Consider the following 21480-nt stretch of genomic DNA (forward strand, 5'->3'; position numbering starts at 1 on the left):
ATTTTGTTCGAAAATTCTAGCTTTGTATAAATAGACTACTTTCACGAAATTAGGTCAAGTTTTGAATATTGAAAGTCCTGTAGCTGTTTTTACTGGCCTCTTTAGGCAACTTTAGCTTACTTTGGTGAATTAACATTGGATTTGTATCTTTTAATCTTGCAATATGAGTTTTATCAACTTTTCTTCTTTATTTTCTTCTATACCCATTATGAGTAGCTAGATTTCTAACTAGGGTTGTGACCCAACCCTAGTGTGTGAACCTAATGGGTGTTTGATTTATGGTTTGTTTATGATTGGGTGTTTATTATTTAGCCTTGTTCTTGCCTTTAATTGTAGAATTAATGGTTGCAAATATTATTTTATGCCTATTTTACTTGGTCTCTACTTGAGAAAGAGAGACTTAGTCTAGGAAAACTTGGCTAACAAGAATTTGGGATAAAATCAAAAGATTGATAGTCCCAATTAAAGGGTTGAACCTAGAGATAGTAAAACCCGGCTTGAGTATTTTATCAACTGTTTTGTTCAATACCAATTTGGACTTGAGAAAGCCAAATTGGGCAAAATCACTCTCTCACCGAGAGGTATTGAGTGGGGATTTGAGTGTTGATTGCTATAATACACTCCGACCAACAAAACAAACTTTAAAGTTTACAACCTGTTAGGCAAACACTTAGGTGAAGGTCATACCCCTAGGACTTTTTATATATTTGAAAACCATCCAAAAACAATATTCTCTAGTTTTATATCTTTAGAATTGTAATCCTTAACGTAATTTTAGAAGTAAAAATAAAACCATATTTGTGGAAGTGCAACCAAGATACTTCACGTGCTTTATCCAAATATATACCACTAATCCCATCTCAGCTCCCTGTCGATTCGATCCCGACTCCTTGTTGAGTATTATTATTTCAATCGACCATTTCACAGTTCTCATGTCGCTCACCGCCAAAGACAAGAGGATTTAGCCTGGTCCATCTGTCCAACAGCTTTTGCTGCTCAGCGGTCACAACTAGTATGGGCTTTGGTATAACCCCTGCAACTAGATGAGTCCTGCCTATAGGTAGTGCATCTGGGGTCTGATATACGGTAGCAGTGTGCCCTGCAGCCTGAGCGGTAGGGGTCTGTGCTTCCCCTCCCGCCTGCAAAATGGCTGGGTTCACTGGAAATAAACCAGCCTGCATCATAGAGTACCTAAACCACAATATACGGCCCATGACCTCCTGAAATCCCGGTGCAGTCGTGAAATCTAGAGGGGCCGGCTCAGTTGTAGGCGCCTCGCCCGACCCTCAATGACAGGATCCTCCACCGGATCTACTAGTGGTACAACGCAGGCAACTCAAGGACACCCTCCTCCTCTAACAGGAGCTGGAGCCCTGCCTCGGCCTCTAGCAACAGGGGGAACAGGTCCTCTACCACCGGGTAAATCTGTCGTGCGCGTTCTCACCATATGTGAGAGAATAAGAGAAAGATACTTACCACAATATTAACTGCACGATAGGAGATTAAGAGAGAGAAGTTTCCTAACACCCTATAACCTTTCAAAGATAAGTACGAATGTCTCCGCACTGATCCCCAAGACTCAATTAGGCATGCTCATGACATGTGAGACCTATGTGAACCTAGGGCTCTAATACCAAGTTGTCACGACCCAATTTTTACTATAGGCCGTGATGGCGCCCACGTTGCCTTTAGGCAATCCAACGGTGAACTATCCATTTAATTGTTCATTTTATTTATTTTAAAGTAATGAATTTTATTTAACAAAGAAACCAAGAATAATTAACCATGGTGATGTGAAACAAAAAATAAAACATACGAGTAAAATGGTGATATTAATAGACAAGATCATAAATATCTGCTAGCAACTCCCAAAACCTAGTCTCACAAGCAATCTAGTAGAATATACAAAACCCCCTACAACCACTGTCTGAAGCAAAATAGACCGAAATAATAAATACAATAAGAGGAGGCTACGGGTGTGCAGAAGTGGAGTGTGAGTACGTAAACAACGTATACCCAGTAAGTACCTAGTCTAACCTTGAAGAAGTAGTGACGAGGGCCGACATCGACACTTACTAGATGTCAATAAATAAAGTACAGGAATTATAAATAGGCATGAAATACACCAATAACAAAGGAATAAGAAACAATAAATAACGATTCTTTAAGATAATATCAATTTTAAACCTCCAATTATCACATGCCAAATTTTAACACAAGAGCCACCAAGTAATTATCAAGTCGCAAGTCAAGAAAGAAATATCAAGTATAATAGGACTCCTAGCAATATCACACACGAATTTTGCCGAGGTCGTACGGCCTGATCCAGAATAGTGTGCACACCGCCGAGGGTCGACCGGTGCTAACCATAGATACATCAAAATATACTGCCAATGCGTTCAGCCCGATCCAGCTTAAATAGAGAAACTATACAAACTCCGATCAACGACTACTACACAGGATTTATACTCAAAGAAGGCATAATTTCTATAATCAATCAAGTATTCTGCCAACTCTCAAGCTAATGAAGCCCGGTCTCATAAAATCCCATATCCAATTTCAATTATAAATTCAAGTAATTAAACTAACAAGGTTGGTTCAAGTAATACAAGTATTGCATGGTAAAGTCCTAAGTCTACCCAGACATAAGCATGATTTTAGCTACGTATGGACTCTCGTCACATCGCGTGTATGTAGCACCCAAAATTAGTAGCAAATAGCAATTTAAAATACCTACGAGGATAATTCCGTCTTACAAGGTTAGGCAAGAGACTTACCTTATTTTCAAGTCCTATTCCCGGTCCACAAATCACACTAATAATAACCTCAAATCGGTGTCGAGAAATTCGAAACTAGCCAAAGTTCGTACAAAGTGATCAATATATGCTCAAAAGTTCATAATTTAACTATTAGAGTAATTACCCTCGGGCCCACGAGTCCGGATTCCAAAAAGTTTTCTTAATAAATATTACGCATAACCTCACAAACATAAATATATAATTTCTACTCAATTCCATAATCATTTTCATTGTCTAATCCTATTTTTACACAAAACCTACATTTTTCAACAAAATCCTAAATTTTTCACAATTTACATGTTAAAATCTACCCACAATCTATGTATTAACCTCAGATTATGTAAATATTATCTATCTCAAGATGCTAGGTGAAAACCCCTCTCCAAAGAGCTCTAAAAGCGGTTAAGAGTTGGGAGAAATGAACAAAATGAGCCTAAGTCCTGTTTTTAATCAAGCTTTTGGCCAGGCATGACTTCTTCGTGATCGCGAAGGCAAACAACCATGGCCCCTGAAAAATGAACTTCGCGAACGCGAAGCCTTGCCTGACCAAAGCTACGCGAACGTGGCCACACCTTCACGAACGCGAAGGGCAATGGACCAGTTGACCCCCAGACTTGATTTCTCTTACGCGAATGCGGGCCAATGAACACGATGGCCAGAGATCCTCAACCTTCGCGAACACAACCATCTGATCGCGAACACGAAGAGCAAAATTTCTCATCCCCTAATTCCTTCTCTACGAACTTGATACCACCTCTGTGTTTGCGAAGAAGGAAACCAGAACCAGTATTTCTGCAATTTTAGACTTAGCACCGGGTGGTCTGAAACACACCTGAGCCACCCGAGACCCTGTCCAGATGAACCAATAAGTCTGTAAACATAATACGGATCTGATCGAAGTCTCAGAACACACAAAACACTAAGAATCAAACCCCAAAACCGAATTAGTCAACTTATGAAATTCAAACTTCTTCAACTAGCTCTGAACGTGACGAATCATAATTAGACAACTCATAATGACGCTGAATTTTGCGTACAAATTATAAATCACCATACGGACCTATTCCTAGGCTCGGAATTCCAAGCGGATATTGATAACACCAAAGTCTACTTCAAATAAAATTTAAAGAACTTAAAAACCTTCAATGCGCTAACTTTCAACATTAAGCGCCGAAACACTCCCGGATCACCCGAAACTCGATCCGAATAGACGTGCAAGTCCAAAATTATCATACAAACATATTGGAACCATCAAATCCCGATTCCGAGATCTTTTACTCAAAATGTTGACTCAAGTCAAACTTGGCCATCTAAGCCACTATTAAGGAACTAATTGTTCCGATTTCAACCCGAACACTTCAAAAATCAAACCAACCATCTCCACAAGTCAAAAAACAGTAAAAGTACATACGATAAGTCTTAATTAGGGAAACAGAGATCTAGAAAGCAAAACGACCGATCGGGTCGTTACACGAAACGTCCTGTTAAGGAGACTCATGGACTTCTCATAAACAGAGTGTGTTGCCATTGCGTAGTGTAAATTTGATTCTTTATATATGAATTTCAGTAGTTAAAAACACTGAAAAAATATATATTTTTTTTGAAAAAGAATAAAATCTAATTTAAAGTTCCTCCTCTAAAAGTTGTGTTCTTTTATACATTAACTACAAGTGCTATATCTTTTCTTTGTAACTAACTTTTTCGAATTATGCCTTAACCACTAGTGGCTCTTAAATCAAAAGACACATCTTTATATGAAGGAATTCTCTAAATATTCTATAATATACTTTTTTTTACTAACGTTATCTTCAAGAAAAAAATCTGCATTTTTTCAAATGTTTTGGCCATTGCCTCTATCTGCATAAACATGTGTTGAAAAATTTCTATTTCCAACTATGGCGAGTATGAATGAAAATTTATTTATATTGTTTTATTCCTCCTAGTTGTGGTTTTCTTCTTTTATATTCGACGCATGCAGTTTATATTGTGGTTTATTAATCTGTTAAATTATTTTGATGTTATTTGTGGTGAAAAAAGATATAAAGGTGCAATTTTCTTTTTGCATGTCCATAAATTTGTACTGTTTATGATTATTGAATACTTTTCTTGTGTGTTAAGTGGAAGTAATTAACTTACAATTACTAGATATTCGTTTAAGTACGATTTTGGATTTTATTTTTCTTTGCATATGCTGATTTAGTTGTGTATTCATAGATTACAACTATAATAATGAGTTTCTGATTTAATTTCTTTCCTTAAGATTTATTCTGGAGATTAAAAAAAAAAAAGAGAGATGATCATAATGTTTATATGATTTTTTTCATGCATTTGATCATGTAATTAGTATGAAATATGCTTAGGAATGAAAATATGCAAATTAAAAAATAAGGTAACTTTAGAAAGATAAGTTAACTTTCATGATTTTGAAGGGTAACAATTGGATCACCTACCTTAGTTACTAGTATGTAATATATTTCTGTGAATTGTCAAATAATTCTTACTTTTATATTTTTAAAGCTCAAGAAGGTATTTATAGGTGGAGTGAAACATTGTAACGATCCGACCGGTCGTTTTGTGTATATGAGCTCCAATTCTCTTTTTGATGCTTCACACATGTACATTCATGCTTTTATGACTTGCGGGATTAGTTAGTCTCATTCCGGGAAGGTTTTGGGTTGATTTGATCCCTTTGGTTCTTGGTTTAGAAGCCCAAGTTAGAAATATTGACCAAAGTTTTATTTTTATAAAAACGACCTCGGAACGGTATTTTGATGGCTTCGATAGGTTTGTATCGTGATTTTGGACTTGGGCGTATGCCCAGAATCGAATTCGGAGGTCCCTAGGTTGATTTGACTTGTTATGCCGAGAGTTGGCAATTTGAGATTTAGAAAATTTCTCAAGTTTTACCGTAAGTTGACTTTTGGCTATCAGATTCATAATTTTGTTTTGGGACTTGAAATAGGTTTGTTTTAATATTTGGAACTTGTTTGCAAAATTTATTGTCATTTGGAATCGGTTTGGTAAGATTTGGACTCTTGGTTGCAATTCTAAAGGATCTTGAGTTTTCATTTGAAATTCATGTGTCTTGATGTCCGATTCGAAGTTGTAGATGTTATTTTTGTGTTTTTATCGTGCGAGCGAGTTCGTATGATATTTTTATACTTGTGTGGATGTTTGGTTTGGAGCCCCGAAGGATCGGGTGAGTTTCGGACGTGTTTCAAAAGTTTGGACTGAAAATAGGTTGCTGGTGTGTTGATGTCTCGGATGTCACAATTGTGAATACCAGTATCGCAATTGCTGTCTTAGCAGGGGGTCTCAAGTCTCGGAATTGCGATGCCTGGATCGCAATTGTGAAGTGGTACCTGAGCTTGGTTTGTTCGCATTTGCGACTTTATTGTCGCATTTGCGAGGGGAGCAGGCTTCGCAATTGCGAAGCCCTTGTCGCATTTGCGACTGCCCCCATAGGTTGTCAGTGCCGCAATTGGGAGAAATTCTTCGCAATTGTGAGGGTTCGCAATTGTGAATCCAATGTCGTAATTGCGACATCTGCAACTGGACAAAAGGTTGGAAAGTCGAGATTTTAGTCTCATTTTTCATATTTAGAACCCTAGACTCGTTAGGAGGCGATTTGGAGAGGGGATGTTTATCTACAAATATTAGGTTAGTGATTCTAATTAATTTCTAACTATATTTCATGATTATATCTTAAATTTAACATTAAATTTATGAGAATCAAAGAGGAAATTTGGAAAACATTTTAAAATTTTGAAAAATGAATATTTGAGTTTTGAGAGTTGACTTGGACTCGGATTTGAAAATAAAATAGGTATATGGACCTGTGGGGTTATGGGTAGTCGGAATCTACCCTTGGACCCGAGTTTTAAGCAGCGGGCCCGAGGCTGATTTTTATTGATTTTAGGGAATTGTGTAAAGATCATAGCTTTATCTATTATAATTCGTTTCTCTTGCATTGTTTGATATTATTAAGTCATTTTTGATTAGATTTAAACCGTGTGGAGGCGAATTTTAGGGGGAAAGCTATTTTCGAGGTTTATTTGGCCTAGTTGAGGTAAGTATCTTGCCTAACCTTGTGTGGAAAAACTACCCCTTAGGATTTGATTGATTGTATTCATTGCACTATGTGGAAGACGTGTACACGAGGTGATGAGTGTGTACACAGGCTTTATGTGGTATTTTGACCGGTTAGACTTTTAGACTTCTTCCATGCATTTAATTGAATATGTTATAACATGTTACATCTTTCATTGTTAAGTTTACTCTCACATGCTCTAATTAACGTTGTTAGCATTTGTTCTATCCTTTTTATTGTAATTACTCTTATATGCTCTAGTTGAAGTTGCTACCTCCCTTGGTTTCTTGTTACCACTTTTATTGTTGAATTACTCTTACTTGAAGTTGTTATTTAGTGAATTATCTTCTTGTTGGGTTAGTGATGTTGAAGTTGTGAAAGCCATTATCACATTGAGGTTGAAGTTGTTAATCGTTGAGACATATTTCTTGTTGAGTATTCCTCATCCATTTTATTTTTATTGAGATTTTTGTACACATTGCGATTGAGCCATGGGCTATAAGTTGTGGTAACATTGATATTATTGATTTTGGCAAGTGTTGTGGCATATAGGCACATGTGGTGCGAGTTGATTATTGTGTTGTGATATTGATACACATGCAGTGGTATAAGGATAGGGGTTAAAACACATGCGGTGAGATAAGGTGGGATTTATAAGTGTGTTGCTAGTAAGAAAATTACTTGAAGCCACGCAGTGAGATAAGGGAGCTTAAACGCATGTAGCTATTTCGGAAAAATATTTTTAAAAATAAATGCAAGGCTCACGCGGTGATATAAGGAAAGATTGTGATTGAAATTGTGAAATGTGAATATGAGGCGTGGTACCTTGGTTGTGATTCTTGTTGTACATTCCATGTTAAAAAGCTTGTTGCTTGAACAGTTCTTGTTGTTTTCTTCATTGTCTTACTTGTATTTGCCTGTATTTGATTACTTGTTGTTCTCATCATGTGTTCACTTCTCATTGCCTTTATTGTCTTAAATTCTCTTATTAGCCTACATTATAGCACTGCTTTGTTATCATTCATTTCCTTATTTTCAGTTATTGGTCTTTATTATACTCTGTTAAGTTTATCTTGTCCTAGCAGGTGTCCTGACCTGGCCTCGTCACTACTGTACTGAGTTTAGGCTTGATACTTACTGAGTACCATTGTGGTGTATTCACCCTCTTCTTCTGCATATTCTTGTGCAGATCCAGATACATCTGCCCATGCCGGACACTAGTCATCATTCAGCTATTTTCGAAGACTTCAAGGTATACCTACCCGACACTCGCAGGCCTCGAAGTCACCTTCCGTCATTCTTTTATTATTGTTTATCTTCTATTCAGACAGTGTTGTATTAGAGATTTTAGTACATTTCTGTAGAGCTTATGACTCAGTCTCACCGGGTTTTGGGAATATTGTATTATGGTTCTTTATTGAAGTTATTATGAGACTTATCAGCTTTATTTCATGTTTTTAGTCATTGTTTCTGTCATATCCTCATGTATGTTTGGCTTACCTATTTTTAGAGACTAGGTGTCATCACGACATCCTAAGGTAGGAATTTGGGGTCATGAAAAATTGGTATCAGAGCTCTAGGTTCATAGGTGTTACGAGTCATAATAAGTTTAGTAGAGTCTTGCGGATCGGTACAGAAATATTTGTACTTATCTTCGAGAGGCTACGAACCTGTTAGGAAATTCCACTTCTTTGATTCCTTATCGTGCGAAATTGTTGATTATGAAATCAAAGTCTTGTCTTTCTATTCTCTCACAGATGGTGAGGACGAGCACTTCTGGATTCGATGATTAGACACCCGCGCCCTCTGCTAGAGCCGTGCGAGGCTGGGGCTGAGGCAAAGGCCGAGGATGGGCACGTGCTGCTGCCAGAGCAACAACTGAGGAGCCGCTAGTAGCTTCGGTTGGGGGACAGGCACCCGAGGCAGCTGTTACTGCCCTTGGACTTCAGGAGACCTTAGCATACTTTTTGAGCATGTTCGGCACTCTAGCTCAGGAAGGATTGATTCCCCTTGCACCAGCTACATCTCGGGTTGGGGGAGGAGCTCAAACTCTCGTGGCCCATAGCCCAGAGCAGCGGGTCAACATTGATCAGGTCCCGGGTGTCATGCCAGCGTAGCCCATTATTCTGGTTTAGCCTGTGGTCAAGCTAGAGGCATCTGAGATGAGTAGAGGAAACTTGAGAGGTTCAAGAAGTATGATCCTCCTAATTTCAGCGGCACAGCTACTGAGGATGCGTAGGTGTTTCTAGAGAAGTGCCACTGAATTCTCCGCTCCAAAGGTATTGTAGAGGTGAGCAGAGTTGGTTTTACTACATTTCAGCTATCAGGAGCAGCGTATAGGTGGTGGTAGGCTTACAAGAAGGGTATGCCAGTTGAAGCAGCCCCACTCACCTGGGCTCAGTTTTCATATATGTTCTTGAGATAGTTTGTTCCCCAGACCCTTCAGGATGCATGGCGGACAAAGTTTGAGCAACTGCATCAGGGGACTATGTTAGTGTAAGAGTATGCTATCAGAATTAGTGAGTTGTCCTGACATGCACCTGCCTTGGTTTATACAGTCAGAGAGCGAGTCCGCAAATTCATCAAGGGGATCAGTTATGGTCTTAGGTTCAGTATGGCTTGCGAGTTAAAGACGGATACTCCATTTTAGAAGGTGGTAGATATTGCGCGGAGGCTGAAGGGTATGCGGGGCAAAGAGAGAGAGGACATGGAGTCCAAAAGGCCTCCAGATTCAAGAGGATATAGTGGTGCCTGCACTCCAATTAGAAACCGTCGTGGCAGAGGCTATGTGAGACGCCTAGTACATTCAACACTTCCATCTACTAGCAGTGCTCCGGCTATTTCTAGGTCTTAGATTTCCCAATTTGCCCAGCCAATGTCCAGTGCACCTCATGCACGGGTTGCATTTAGCGGTCGGTCCAGCCGACCTGGCCAGAGTCAGTTGCAACATCCATTCCTACCGAGAGCTTGTTTTGAGTGTGGTGATACCAGACATATGGTGAGGGACTTCCACAGACTTAAGAGGGGTGCATCTCCACATACTACATAGGCTCCACGGATTCTATAGAGTTCTCAAGCCATGGTTGCTACTCCAGTTGCCACTCCACCTACACCGCTAGCAAGGGGTGGAGGTCAGGCAGATAAAAGTCTGCCTAGAGGAGGAGACCATGCTCGTTTCTATGCTTTACCTGGTAGGACAGAGTGGTTACATAGGATGTTGTTCATAGGTATTGTTCTGCTCTATCATAGGGATGCTTTAATCTTATTTGATCTGGGTTCCACTTATTCATATGCGTCATCTTACATTACTCCATATTTGGATGTATCACGTGATTCTTTGAGTGCTCCTGTATATGTGCCCATGCGTATGAGAGATTCTATTATTGTGGACCGTGTGTATTGATTGTGTTTAGTCGTTATTGGTGGTTTTAAACTAGAGTTGATATGTTGCTGCTCAGTATGGTAGACTTTGACGTGATCTTGGGCATGGATTGGTTGTCACTCTATCATGCTATTTTGGATTATCACACCAAGATTGTGACACTGGCTATGCCAGTTTTGTCGCGGTTGGAGTGGAGGGGTGCATTGGATTATATTCCTATCAAAGTTGTGTCCTTTCTTAAGGCACAACGGATGGTTGAGAAGGGGTGTGACGCATATCAGGATGGTAGTGCTGATACTCCTACCATTTAGTCAGTTCTAATAGTGAGAGATTTTGCAAATGTGTTCCCAGCAGACCTACTGATCATGTCGCCCTATAGAGATATCGATTTTAGTATTGACCTGGTGTCGGGCACTCAGCCTATTTGTGTTCCACCATATCGTATGGCACCAGTGGAGTTGATGGAGTTAAAGGATCAACTGTAGGAGTTGCTTGATAAGGGTTTCATCAGGCCTAGTATTTCACCTTGGGGTGCTCCATTTCTATTTATAAAGAAGAAGGATGGTACTATGCAGATATGTATTGAATATAGGCAGTTGAACAAGGTTACAGTGAAGAACAAGTACCCATTACCACGCGTTGATGACTTGCTTGACCAGATTCAGGGTGCCAGAGTGTTCTCAAAAATTGATTTGTGGTCAGGATATCATCTGCTAAAAATTTGGGACCCGGATATCTCGAAGACTGCTATCAAGACTCGGTATAGTCACTACGAGTTTCTAGTGATGTCATTGGGCTGACCAACGCCCTAGCAACATTTATGCACCTGATGAACAATGTATTCCAGTAGTATCTTGACTCATTCGTTATTGTGTTTATTGATGACATCTATGTATATTCTTGCAGCTGGGAGGATCACGAGCGGCATTTGAGGATCGTTCTCCAAACCTTGAAGGAGAAGAAGTTATATGTAAAATTCTCAAATCGTGAGTTTTGGCTTGACTCGATGGCATTTTTGGGTCATGTGGTGTCTAGTGAGGGGATCAAGGTAGATCCGAAGAAGATTAATGTAGTTCAGAGTTGGCCCAAACCGTCTTTAGCTACTGAGATTCAGAGTTTCTTTGGTTTGGCCAGATATTATGGCCGTTTCGTAGAGGGTTTCTCATCCACTGTTGCACCTTTGACTAGATTGACCCAGAAGGTTGCTCCTTTCAGATGGTTTGAGGAGTGTGAGGCGAGCTTTCAAAAGCTCAATACTGTTTTGACTACATCCCAGTGTTGGTGTTACCTATAGGCTCGGGGTCTTACACTGTGTGTTGTGACACATCGCATATTAGGCTTGGCGTGTTGTAGATGCAAGATGGTAGGGAGATTGCCTACGCGTCTCGACAGTTCAAGGTTCATGAGGAAAATTACCCGGTTCATGACTTGGAATTGGCATCTATTGTTCATGCATTGAAGATATGGAGGCATTATATGTACGATGTCCCATGTGAGGTCTATGCCGACCACCGGAGTCTCCAACTTCTGTTCAAGCAGAAGGATCTTAATTTGCGGCAGCGAAGATGGTTAGAGTTGTTGAAAAACTATGATATCACTATTCTGTATCATTCCGGGAAGGCCAATGTGGTTGTTGATGCCTTGAGTAGAAAGGCATAGAGTATAGGCAGTTTGGCATTCTTACCTATAGCAGAGAGGCCACTAGCCATGGATGTTCAGGCTTTCACAAATTAGTTTGTGAGACTGGATGTTTCGGAGCCCAACTGAGTTCTTGCTTGCCTGGTTTCTTAGTCTTCTTTGTATGAGCACATCAGAGAGCGTCAGTATGATGACCCCCATTTGCTTGTCCTTAAGGACACGGTGCAGCATGGCGATGCCAATAAGGTTTCTTTTGGAGATGATGGGGTGTTGCCAATGCAGGGCCGGATATATGTGCCCAATGTGGATGGGTTGTGTGGTTTGATCCTTGAGGAGGCCCATAGTTTGCGGTATTTCATTCATTCGGGTGCCGCGAAGATGTATCAGGATTTAAGCCAACATCTCCCCAAGTGACTCTTCTTGCAAATCAAAAAATCTGGTTCATTAGCACCAACAACCCTCTTTCCTTTCTTAGATTCTCTCACCACACAATCTGGTGGTGGGGCGACATTGGTGGGAAAAAGGACAGTTCCCTTAGCAATAAGTTCTTCCAATCCCTCCACGGCTCGACGTATTCTCCCAACGAACTCTTGTGTAATCTCCCCCATATTCAATGGCGGGGTCATTCCCTCATCGTTGCTTCAAACTCGTGGATTACTCATCTGGAAAATGAGGCATAACGAGGAAATTAGCTTCCTATCTTGAGCTCTATCACACGATCTGGAGTATCAAAAAAGTTTGAAATTCCTAAATGTCCAAGCAGCCTCCCCATTATAGATGTGGTCGACAATACACCGACAAGAAGGACTCTATTAAACACGGCTCCGAGACATCCTGGGACACTTTAAAATCTTAGGCTTTGATACCAAGTTTGTCACACCCCGACCTCGGGGAGCGCGATCGGCACTCAACTGAGATACCCCGGTTAAGCAAGCCTGTTAGATGCTTTCTACCCAACCTTGCCCATTAACAATATAAGAACAAGTACAAGTGATAGACATGAAAAGAGTCAAGTGTTCCACAATAATTTCCACTACTAAAGGATATTCATTTATGATTTCTAAAATATAACAAGTTTACTGATATGATAAAAACATATTTTCCCAAATACCAATACTTACGAGTTTAATTTCCAACATCATATACCACCCACAACCTGTCTACGGAGTCTCTAAGTACAACATAAGAGTAGTATGTATGTGCCAGCGACAAGGCTCCGACTATACCTCAAAATGTAACGTACAACGTCAAATGACATGAAGCCCGGAACAGAGTAGGGCTCACAAAAATCTGCTGAATATAGAGTAGCTGCTAACGAGGATCAAAACCACCTGCTGACGAATCACCTGCATCCATTGAAGATGCAGCGCCCCCGGTAAAAGGGACGTTAGTACATATGGAATAGTACTAGTATATAATGCTAAATGTCAACTTTCAAAATAGAATGCCATTATAAGGAAGGGAAAACCATATAATCAGCAAGTCACAATCAACAATATCCAAATGCCCAGTTATACCAGTTTTCAAAATACAAAAAATAATATATATTTTTGGTTGGGAGATCATTAGCACTGATATACCACTATGTTTTTAGCACGGAGTCCGATCACGCCCGATCAGCTAGGCCATCTCTCCACGGATAATGTGATTTGACATGCGATGCGAAAAAAAGGTGTTACCAAGCGTAGTACTACCATGTGCGCAACATGGCGTCCGATCTCCACCCGATTAGCTAGGCCGCCTTCCCACATATGATGTGTGGGTTGACTTTTCCAATTCACAGCTAATATCAATCTCATCCCAAATAAGGGGAATAATTACAATCCATCACAATCCACCCCTACACCGGTACATATAGTTTCGGGTGTAGGCCTTATGACCCACCCTTCCTCGGTTTGCTAATGATACTCCCAAAAAAAATATTTTTTTGTTTTTGCAAACAAAGGTAGTATAATTACAAAATGTATTCATCTCATCATCTTTTACATTTTCTAAATCTCCACTAGTATTTTCAACCAATCACAACAACAATACGTTCTTGGCTCTTTGGCCATTCACAAGATTCATTATTCAAGGCACGGTGGCCATATTTCAAATTTCACACTTTCATATCTTTCCTTCCATGGATCATCATCACAAATATCAACATATATAATATTACAAAAATCAAAACTTTAAGTTTGTTAGAAATAAAGGCTTTAAACACATCAGATTTCTTTCCAAGAAATGGATTAAAATGATTGGAAATCGAAGCTCAAGTTAAAATTATAAACAAATAGCACACCATTTACTCTTGAAATACTTTCCCCCGAAAAGGGCAATACACAATTTCCACTCACGAATATGTAAGAACGCAAAACATATTGAAAAATACTTACAAAGCATAGCATTAGTTAAAACAACCACGTTTGGACATAAGTATAACTCTCATTATTAGCACGGTGGCCACACTATCCATCTCCAACCCCCTACTTTTACTTTCAAGCATCCTTATAGATTATCAACGACAAGGCATTTTAATTCAAGACTTTATATACACATTTGAGCAACTAACAAAATTAAGGGTCTTAGACACATGTGATTTCTTACACAATTCGACATGCTGGTTTTTATTAAAATCACGCTTCAAATCATGACATTAACACACAGCCCATGTTTAATCACCTTCTCAAATAGTAACTCAACAAAGAAGAACGTTTGGAATACAATTCAAACACATATATCTTTTGACACAAGGCTTGTTCGGAATGATCAATTTATAATGAGCAACACGGGACTTACAAGGCTATTGTGGGGTTCAATTCTAAAAGAGAAGTTTAGCCAACATACCTTGTTTAAGCTTTCCTTAAGTTACTACAACGTCCCAACACTTCTAGCAATAACAATCTATAAGAAGGTAGCGAAAATCGAATAATAATTAGAAGGATTCACATGGTGTAACTCTGTTAGGAATTTTGTCGAACACCTAGTACGCAAAATGGACTACAAAGCTCTACAATGGTAATATCTTCCTCCCTTAACCAATTTCAACAAGAAAACACCAAAACTAGTTCATTAAACCCACACACTATAACCTATTGTCACATGCATGGCCTATTTCCAACCACCATAACCTAGTTAAACCCATAACAATTGCATGATGGTGCTAGGACAAGGTCTTACCCAGATAGATGATAATCTAGTGATTGGTTTCCTTGATTCTTGAAGGTTGATGAAAGATTGGATGATTAGAGTGTTAGGTTTCCTCCTTCTCTCTCTAAAATGCTCTTATATCTCTCTAAAATCATCAGATTATTGTCCCAAAATGAGCCACAAAGGCTATTTATGAAAATGGGGTCAAATTATAAAAATAGAAAAATGGACCCTCCGAACTCAAGTCTGCGGTCGCAGAAATGACCGTAGAACAGGTATGCGGTCTGCATAATGGACCGCAAAAGTGATGCCCAAAAACTGGGATGATCTGGATAGGTCTGCGACCGATCTGCAGTCCGCAGACCACTTATGCGGCCGCAAAATGGGCCACAGAATCGCCTAACAAAATTTCCTCGTGCAACTCTACGACAGAAGTGCGGACCGCGAAACAGGTTTGTGATCGCACAATGGACCGCGAAACAACCCTCAAAATTCAACAACTCCCTACTCAACTTTGCGACGCTTATGCGGCGCGCAGAATGGATCTGCGACCGCGAATCTGATCGCATAATTGCCCCTTCAGCAAAACAAAGTCCACCAATACCTCGATGCATTCTTCAACCCAAAAAGTCTGTATCGTGGCTTGCAAGCTTGCTGTGAAGAATTTCTACAACCCTCAAACACGTAAGCCTACTTCGACAACACAACCCTTAAATTCCTTGGAAAAATTTTTGGGGCCTTACATCCTCCCCCACTTAGGATCATTCGTCCTCGAATGAGGAGTAGAGTCCGCCCCAAAACACCCAACATAATTCATCCCCTCCTTTCACACATTGCAATCCCCCAAATTTGACTAACTCCCAAATTTTCCAAATATTTCGGCAGAGTCTGCTCTGCAATTGGGCCTATCCACCTGCCAAGGAATCACCAAAACCACCCTAACACCATATCCATAACTCAACAAAGTATCGCAGTATATATATCAACAACACTGATTTCAACATTAGGGCATTACATTAACAGACGTGGTATCTTGACATGCATTGTACACATTTAAACCATAACACGTAGAAAGTACATTTGAACCACATCCATTTGGCTCTACAAACAAGTGAGAATATTCTCTTTGCACGACACACTCGGCTATCGAGATAACCTCCCCGACTCACAGACATACCCATAGCACTTGACGGAGGCAATCTCAATTGTCGGACTTATCTAGCAAGGATGACAATTAGGTACCTCTCATAAGCCAATTACCCATTAACTTCACCTTTAGCTTCCCCCCGAATGATAGACAAACGACTCCCAACTACCCATTCGGGCGTAGACACATGAAACACCCGGTGCATGGAGAACAACGATGGGAGACACACCATACCCATAATTTGGCCCATTTTATTTTATTCAAGATTCCATAAGGTCTAAATGTAAACTACACCTATCTTACCTTTATTAACAATTCACATAGTATCTTTATGGAGAAAATCTTGAGAATAACTTGTTCACTTTCTTCAACTCTAAATCTCTACGCCGAACACCCAAACTAAACCTTTGGCGACTTTCAACTATTATTTTACGATGTGCTAGAATGAATATGACCATAGAGTTCCTACCCAATATGTTCGATCATGGAATGATGCTTCTTTTTTGACATGTTTGAACCTACAACTCTCGATAGATTTACCAGAAATAGGAAGCGAGATTGGGCTGGAATTGTTCAAGAATCCATCATTATACTGAGAAGGGAATTTTAAGAGGTTATATTCTAAGAGACATGAGGGTGACCACCAATAGTGCTGCCATGGCTAATCATTCTGATGGAATCATCGGTTCAACAAAAGAGGCATAGAGTTACCAGTACAAATTAATAATGTGGGAACCATGTACATGATCCTAAGATGTATAACTAGTGAGTCATTTTAGACATGGGATGTATGGGAGGCATGATCGGGAGGATAAAACATTAGCATCAGGTATTTTGGGAAGATGATAAGTCACGAAAGTGATAGTAACAATTGTTTCACTCCATATGTGCCTTGTTCGGCAATTGTAAGCCTTAATGAGAAATAGTAAAGTACATGACACCAGTTGCCTCCTTGAGTGTAGGGAAGATCAGTTTAATTCAAAATGAGAAGATTCTTTCACCATGAATACGATAGAGATTTCAAAAATACATAAAGTTGAGTTATGCCCTCAACATTAACTAACACAAGGAATCTCTGCCACAAGCCCCCGAGGTTGAAAAAGAAGTTGAACACCTGTAAGATTATTATCATTCTGACAACTTAACCTATTCCAATAGTTGATCCTATATGAGAGGACTAGAGATATGACAAACTTATCTTTCAAATCAATATGCCAATGATATATGCCAAAATCTGGATGCATCTAATTTCAACCTATCACGAGTGAAACCACATAGCTAGGACACCATAATATTAGGATAAAATCACATGCTGGTTAGAGAGAATGAACACTTCGCTATGAGCTAGACATGTTTTTTGCCATAATAACTCTCAAACTGCAATACCAGGCCACTTAATGGGCAACTACAATACTAGGAACAAAGTGATTTACTCACTTAGGCATGATTTAGGTGGACATGAACGGCATACTGAAATAGGCGAACAATAGATATTCCTATGGCGAATTTGTGAGAAATCCCAAATTTTCGAGAAACTTTATGCGGACGAATGACCATTTCAATTGACATGTACACATATGATGGGTGCTGAGATATGCTCTTACGTTACTAGATAGTGGAAAGGGTTTATAATAATGCTCACAAAGGAGTAAATTGATTGTTCAAACCATATGAGTCACGTGCACAGGCAAGAAAGATCTCGGCATTAGGCTACCTTACATTAGATTCGATACCCTGTGGATAAACATTATGGTAGTGCATGCACAAGTACAAGTGAGTAGGTCTTATCCATTTGAATCAGAAGGTTCTGTAAGAGATTCATCAGGTATAGTCCCTTGTTGAGCATTTAGGGAAGCAAGTGGGGAAGTATTTTCCTAGGGTTATAACTTAATTCAAGGACATAGTTATAGAACTCAATTCCTCAAGAGGTTGTAAGTAGGATAACTGTGATAAAGAGGCTTCACAATTGATACGTCTCGTTCAAAGAGTACATACAGAGGATGGCTCATAAAGTTGTTCCGATTCTATCCCAATTTCCATATCAACATAAGGAATGGCATATGACAAAGTGGAACCAGGATCAATATGGGCATATACATCATGAGATTGGACAGTCGATATACCTGTAACCGCATCTGGAGAAGCCTCCGAATTTTGACGCCTCCACATAGCATAAAACCTGTTGGGCCCTCTCGAGCTCTAAACACCACCCCTAGCTACTACATGCCCCGCATGCGGTATAATGCCTCTAGCTGGGGGGCTTTGTGGATGTACTAGCTATAGAACTTGATGGTTGTGTCGCACCCCCGCCCATGCTCTGGCGAGACGAACGACAATATCTCTGAACGTGACCCCTCATAATACACTTGTAGCATAAATTGGTGCCATACCCATGAATGACACCTCCTACACTTCACACAACGAGGATGAGGTCCGCTAAACTTACTCGCCCCACTGACATGATATTCACCCTTTTTGCATACATCATAAGCATCCCCCTTATCCTTCCTCCAGGCCTCCAATGCAGGAATAACAAACCCTATACCGGTTTACTGTGTGGGCCTTTGTAATTTCCAAAACTTGCCACCTCTAACATGCTGCTGAGCATACTCACAACACGACGCCAAATGTTCATTCTCGCACATCGGGCAGACTGGGATGGGTGTACCCAACCTAGGGCATTTGTTCTTTTTGTGCCCCCTCTTTCCACAACCGTAACATATTTCAAGATTCATCCAACATCCCCCCCAAGTGACACTTCTTGCAAATCAAACCATCCGGTTCATTAGCACCAACAACCCTCTTTCGTTTCTTAGATTCACTCACCACACAATCTGGTGGTGCGGTGACATTGGTGAGAACAAGGACACTTCCCTTAGCAATAAGTTCATCCAATCCCTCCACGGCTCGACACATTCTCCCAACGAACTCTTGTGTAATCTCCCTCAGATTCAACGACGGGGTTATTCCCTCATTGATGCTTCGAACTCGTGGATTACTCATCTGGAAAATGAGGCAAAACGAGGAAATTAGCTTCCTATCTTGAGCTATATCGCACGATTTGGAGTATCAAAGAAGTGTGAAATTCCTAAATGTCCAAGCAGCCTCCCCATTATAGATGTGGTCGACAACACATCGATAAAAAGGACTCTACTAGACAGAAACATCATAGGACACTTTAAAACCTTAGGCTCTGATACCAAATTTGTCACGCCCCAATCTCGGGGAGCTCGACCGGCGCTCAACCGAGATACCCCGGTTAAGCAAGCGTGTTAGATGTATTCTACCCAACCTTGCTCATAAATAATATAAGAACCAGTACAGGTGATAGACATGAAAAGAGTCAAGTGTTCCACAATATTTTCCACTACTAAAGGATATTCATTTATGATTTTCAAAATATAACAAGTTTACTGATATGATAAAACCATGTTCGCCCAAATACCAACATGTACTAGTTTAATTCCCAACATCATATACCACCCACAACCTATCTACGGAGCCTCTAAGTACAACAAAAGAGTAGTATGGATGTGCCGACGACAAGGCCCGGCTATACCTCAAAATGTAACGTACAACGTCAAATGACATGAAGCTCAGAATAGAGTAGGGCTCACCAAAATCTACTGAATATAGAGTAACTGCTAACGAGGGTCAAATCACCTGCTGACGAATCACCTGCATCCATTGAAGATGCAGCGCCCCTAACAAAAGGGGCGTTAGAACATATGGAATAGTACTAGTATGTAAAGTTAAATTTCCACTTTCAAAATAGAATACCATTATAAGAAAGGGAATACCCTAGAAACAGCAAGTCATAATCAATAATATCCAAATGCCCAGTTAACACGTATCAGTTTTCAAAATACAAAAATATATATATAATATTTTGGTTGGGAGATCATTAGCACCGACATACCACCGTAATTTTAGCACAAAGTACGATCACGCCCGATCGGCTAGGCCATCTCCCCATGGACAATGTGGTTTGACATGTGATGCAAAAAAAGGGTGTTACCAAGAGTAGTACCACCATGTGTGCAATATGGCGTCCGATCTTAACCCAATAGGCTAGGCCACCTTCCCACATATGCCGTGTGCGTTGACTTTTCAATTCACAGCTAATATCGATCTCATCCCAAATAAGGGGAATAATCACAATTCATCATTATCTACCCCTACACCGGCACGTGTAGCTTCGGGTGTGGGACTTATGACCCACCCTTCCTCGGTTTGTTAATAATACTCCCAAAAATATTTTTGGTTTACACACAAGGTGAAAAAAAGCACAAATGTATTTATCTCATCATCTTTCACATTGTATAAACCTTCATTAGTATTTTCAACCACTCACACCAACATTATTTCCTTGGCTCTTTTGGCCATTCACAAGATTCATTATTCATGGCACGACGGCCGTACTTCATATTCCACACTTTATTTTCTTTATTTTCAAGGATCATCAACATAAACATCAACATATAGAGTATTTCGGAAATCACAACTTTAAGTTATTAGCAATGAAGACTTAAACACAATGAATTCCTTTCCAAGAAATGAAGTAAAATGGTTGGCAATCAAAGCACAAGTTAGAAGCATAAACGAGTAACACATCATTTAATCTTGAAATACTTTTCCCAAAAAGGGCAATACTCAATTTCAACTCATGAATATATATAAGATCTAAAGACACATTAGAAACACTTACAAAGTATAGCATTAGTTAAAACAATTATATTTGGGCACAAATATCTCTCATTATTGGCACGGTGGCCATACTATCCATCTCCAACCACCTTCTTTCACTTTCAAGCATCCTTATAGAATATCAATAAGAAGACATTTTAATTCAAGACTTTAGATACATATTTGATTAACTAACCAAATTAAGGGTCTTAGACACATGTGATTTCTTACATAATTCGACATGCTAGTTTTCATTAAAATCGCGCTTCAAATCATGACATATTAACACACATCCCATGTTTAATCACCTTCTCAAATAGCAACTCAACAAAGAAGAACGTTTGGAATACAATTCGAACGCATATATATTTTGACACAATGCTTGTTCGGAATAATCAATTTATAATGAGCAACACGAGACTTACAAGGCCATTATGGGGTTCAATTCTAAAAGAGGAGTTTAGCCAACATACCTTACCTCAAGCCTTTTTAAATTACAACAATGTTCCAGAATTCTTAACTTCTTCGATCTATTTGGAAATATAGCAAAATTGAACACAAATTAGGAGAGAGTTTATGGTTCCAGCTCATTTGAACATTTTATCAA

At 39.7% G+C, this 21480-nt stretch overlaps 1 protein-coding gene across 1 annotated transcript; it reads left to right on the plus strand.

Moving 5' to 3' along the window:
• The first annotated feature begins 9967 nt into the window (after positions 1 to 9967).
• LOC138898803 (uncharacterized) lies at positions 9968 to 10581 on the plus strand. The gene is made up of 2 exons (XM_070184904.1): positions 9968 to 10253; positions 10355 to 10581. The coding sequence occupies exons 1-2, from the start codon at positions 9968 to 9970 to the stop codon at positions 10579 to 10581; spliced, it is 513 nt and encodes a 170-aa protein (XP_070041005.1).
• The last annotated feature ends 10899 nt before the right edge of the window (positions 10582 to 21480 follow it).

This window comes from Nicotiana tomentosiformis, chromosome 9 (assembly GCF_000390325.3).
Source record: "Nicotiana tomentosiformis chromosome 9, ASM39032v3, whole genome shotgun sequence".
Classification (NCBI taxonomy): Eukaryota; Viridiplantae; Streptophyta; class Magnoliopsida; order Solanales; family Solanaceae; genus Nicotiana; species Nicotiana tomentosiformis.

Coding starts and splice junctions, on each gene's coding strand:
- LOC138898803 (XM_070184904.1), top strand. CDS start 9,968: ATGGTTGCTACTCCAGTTGCCACTCCACCTACACCGCTAGCAAGGGGT. Junction 10,254..10,354: donor TCCTGTATATGTGCCCATGC/GTATGAGAGATT, acceptor TCAGTATGGTAG/ACTTTGACGTGATCTTGGGC.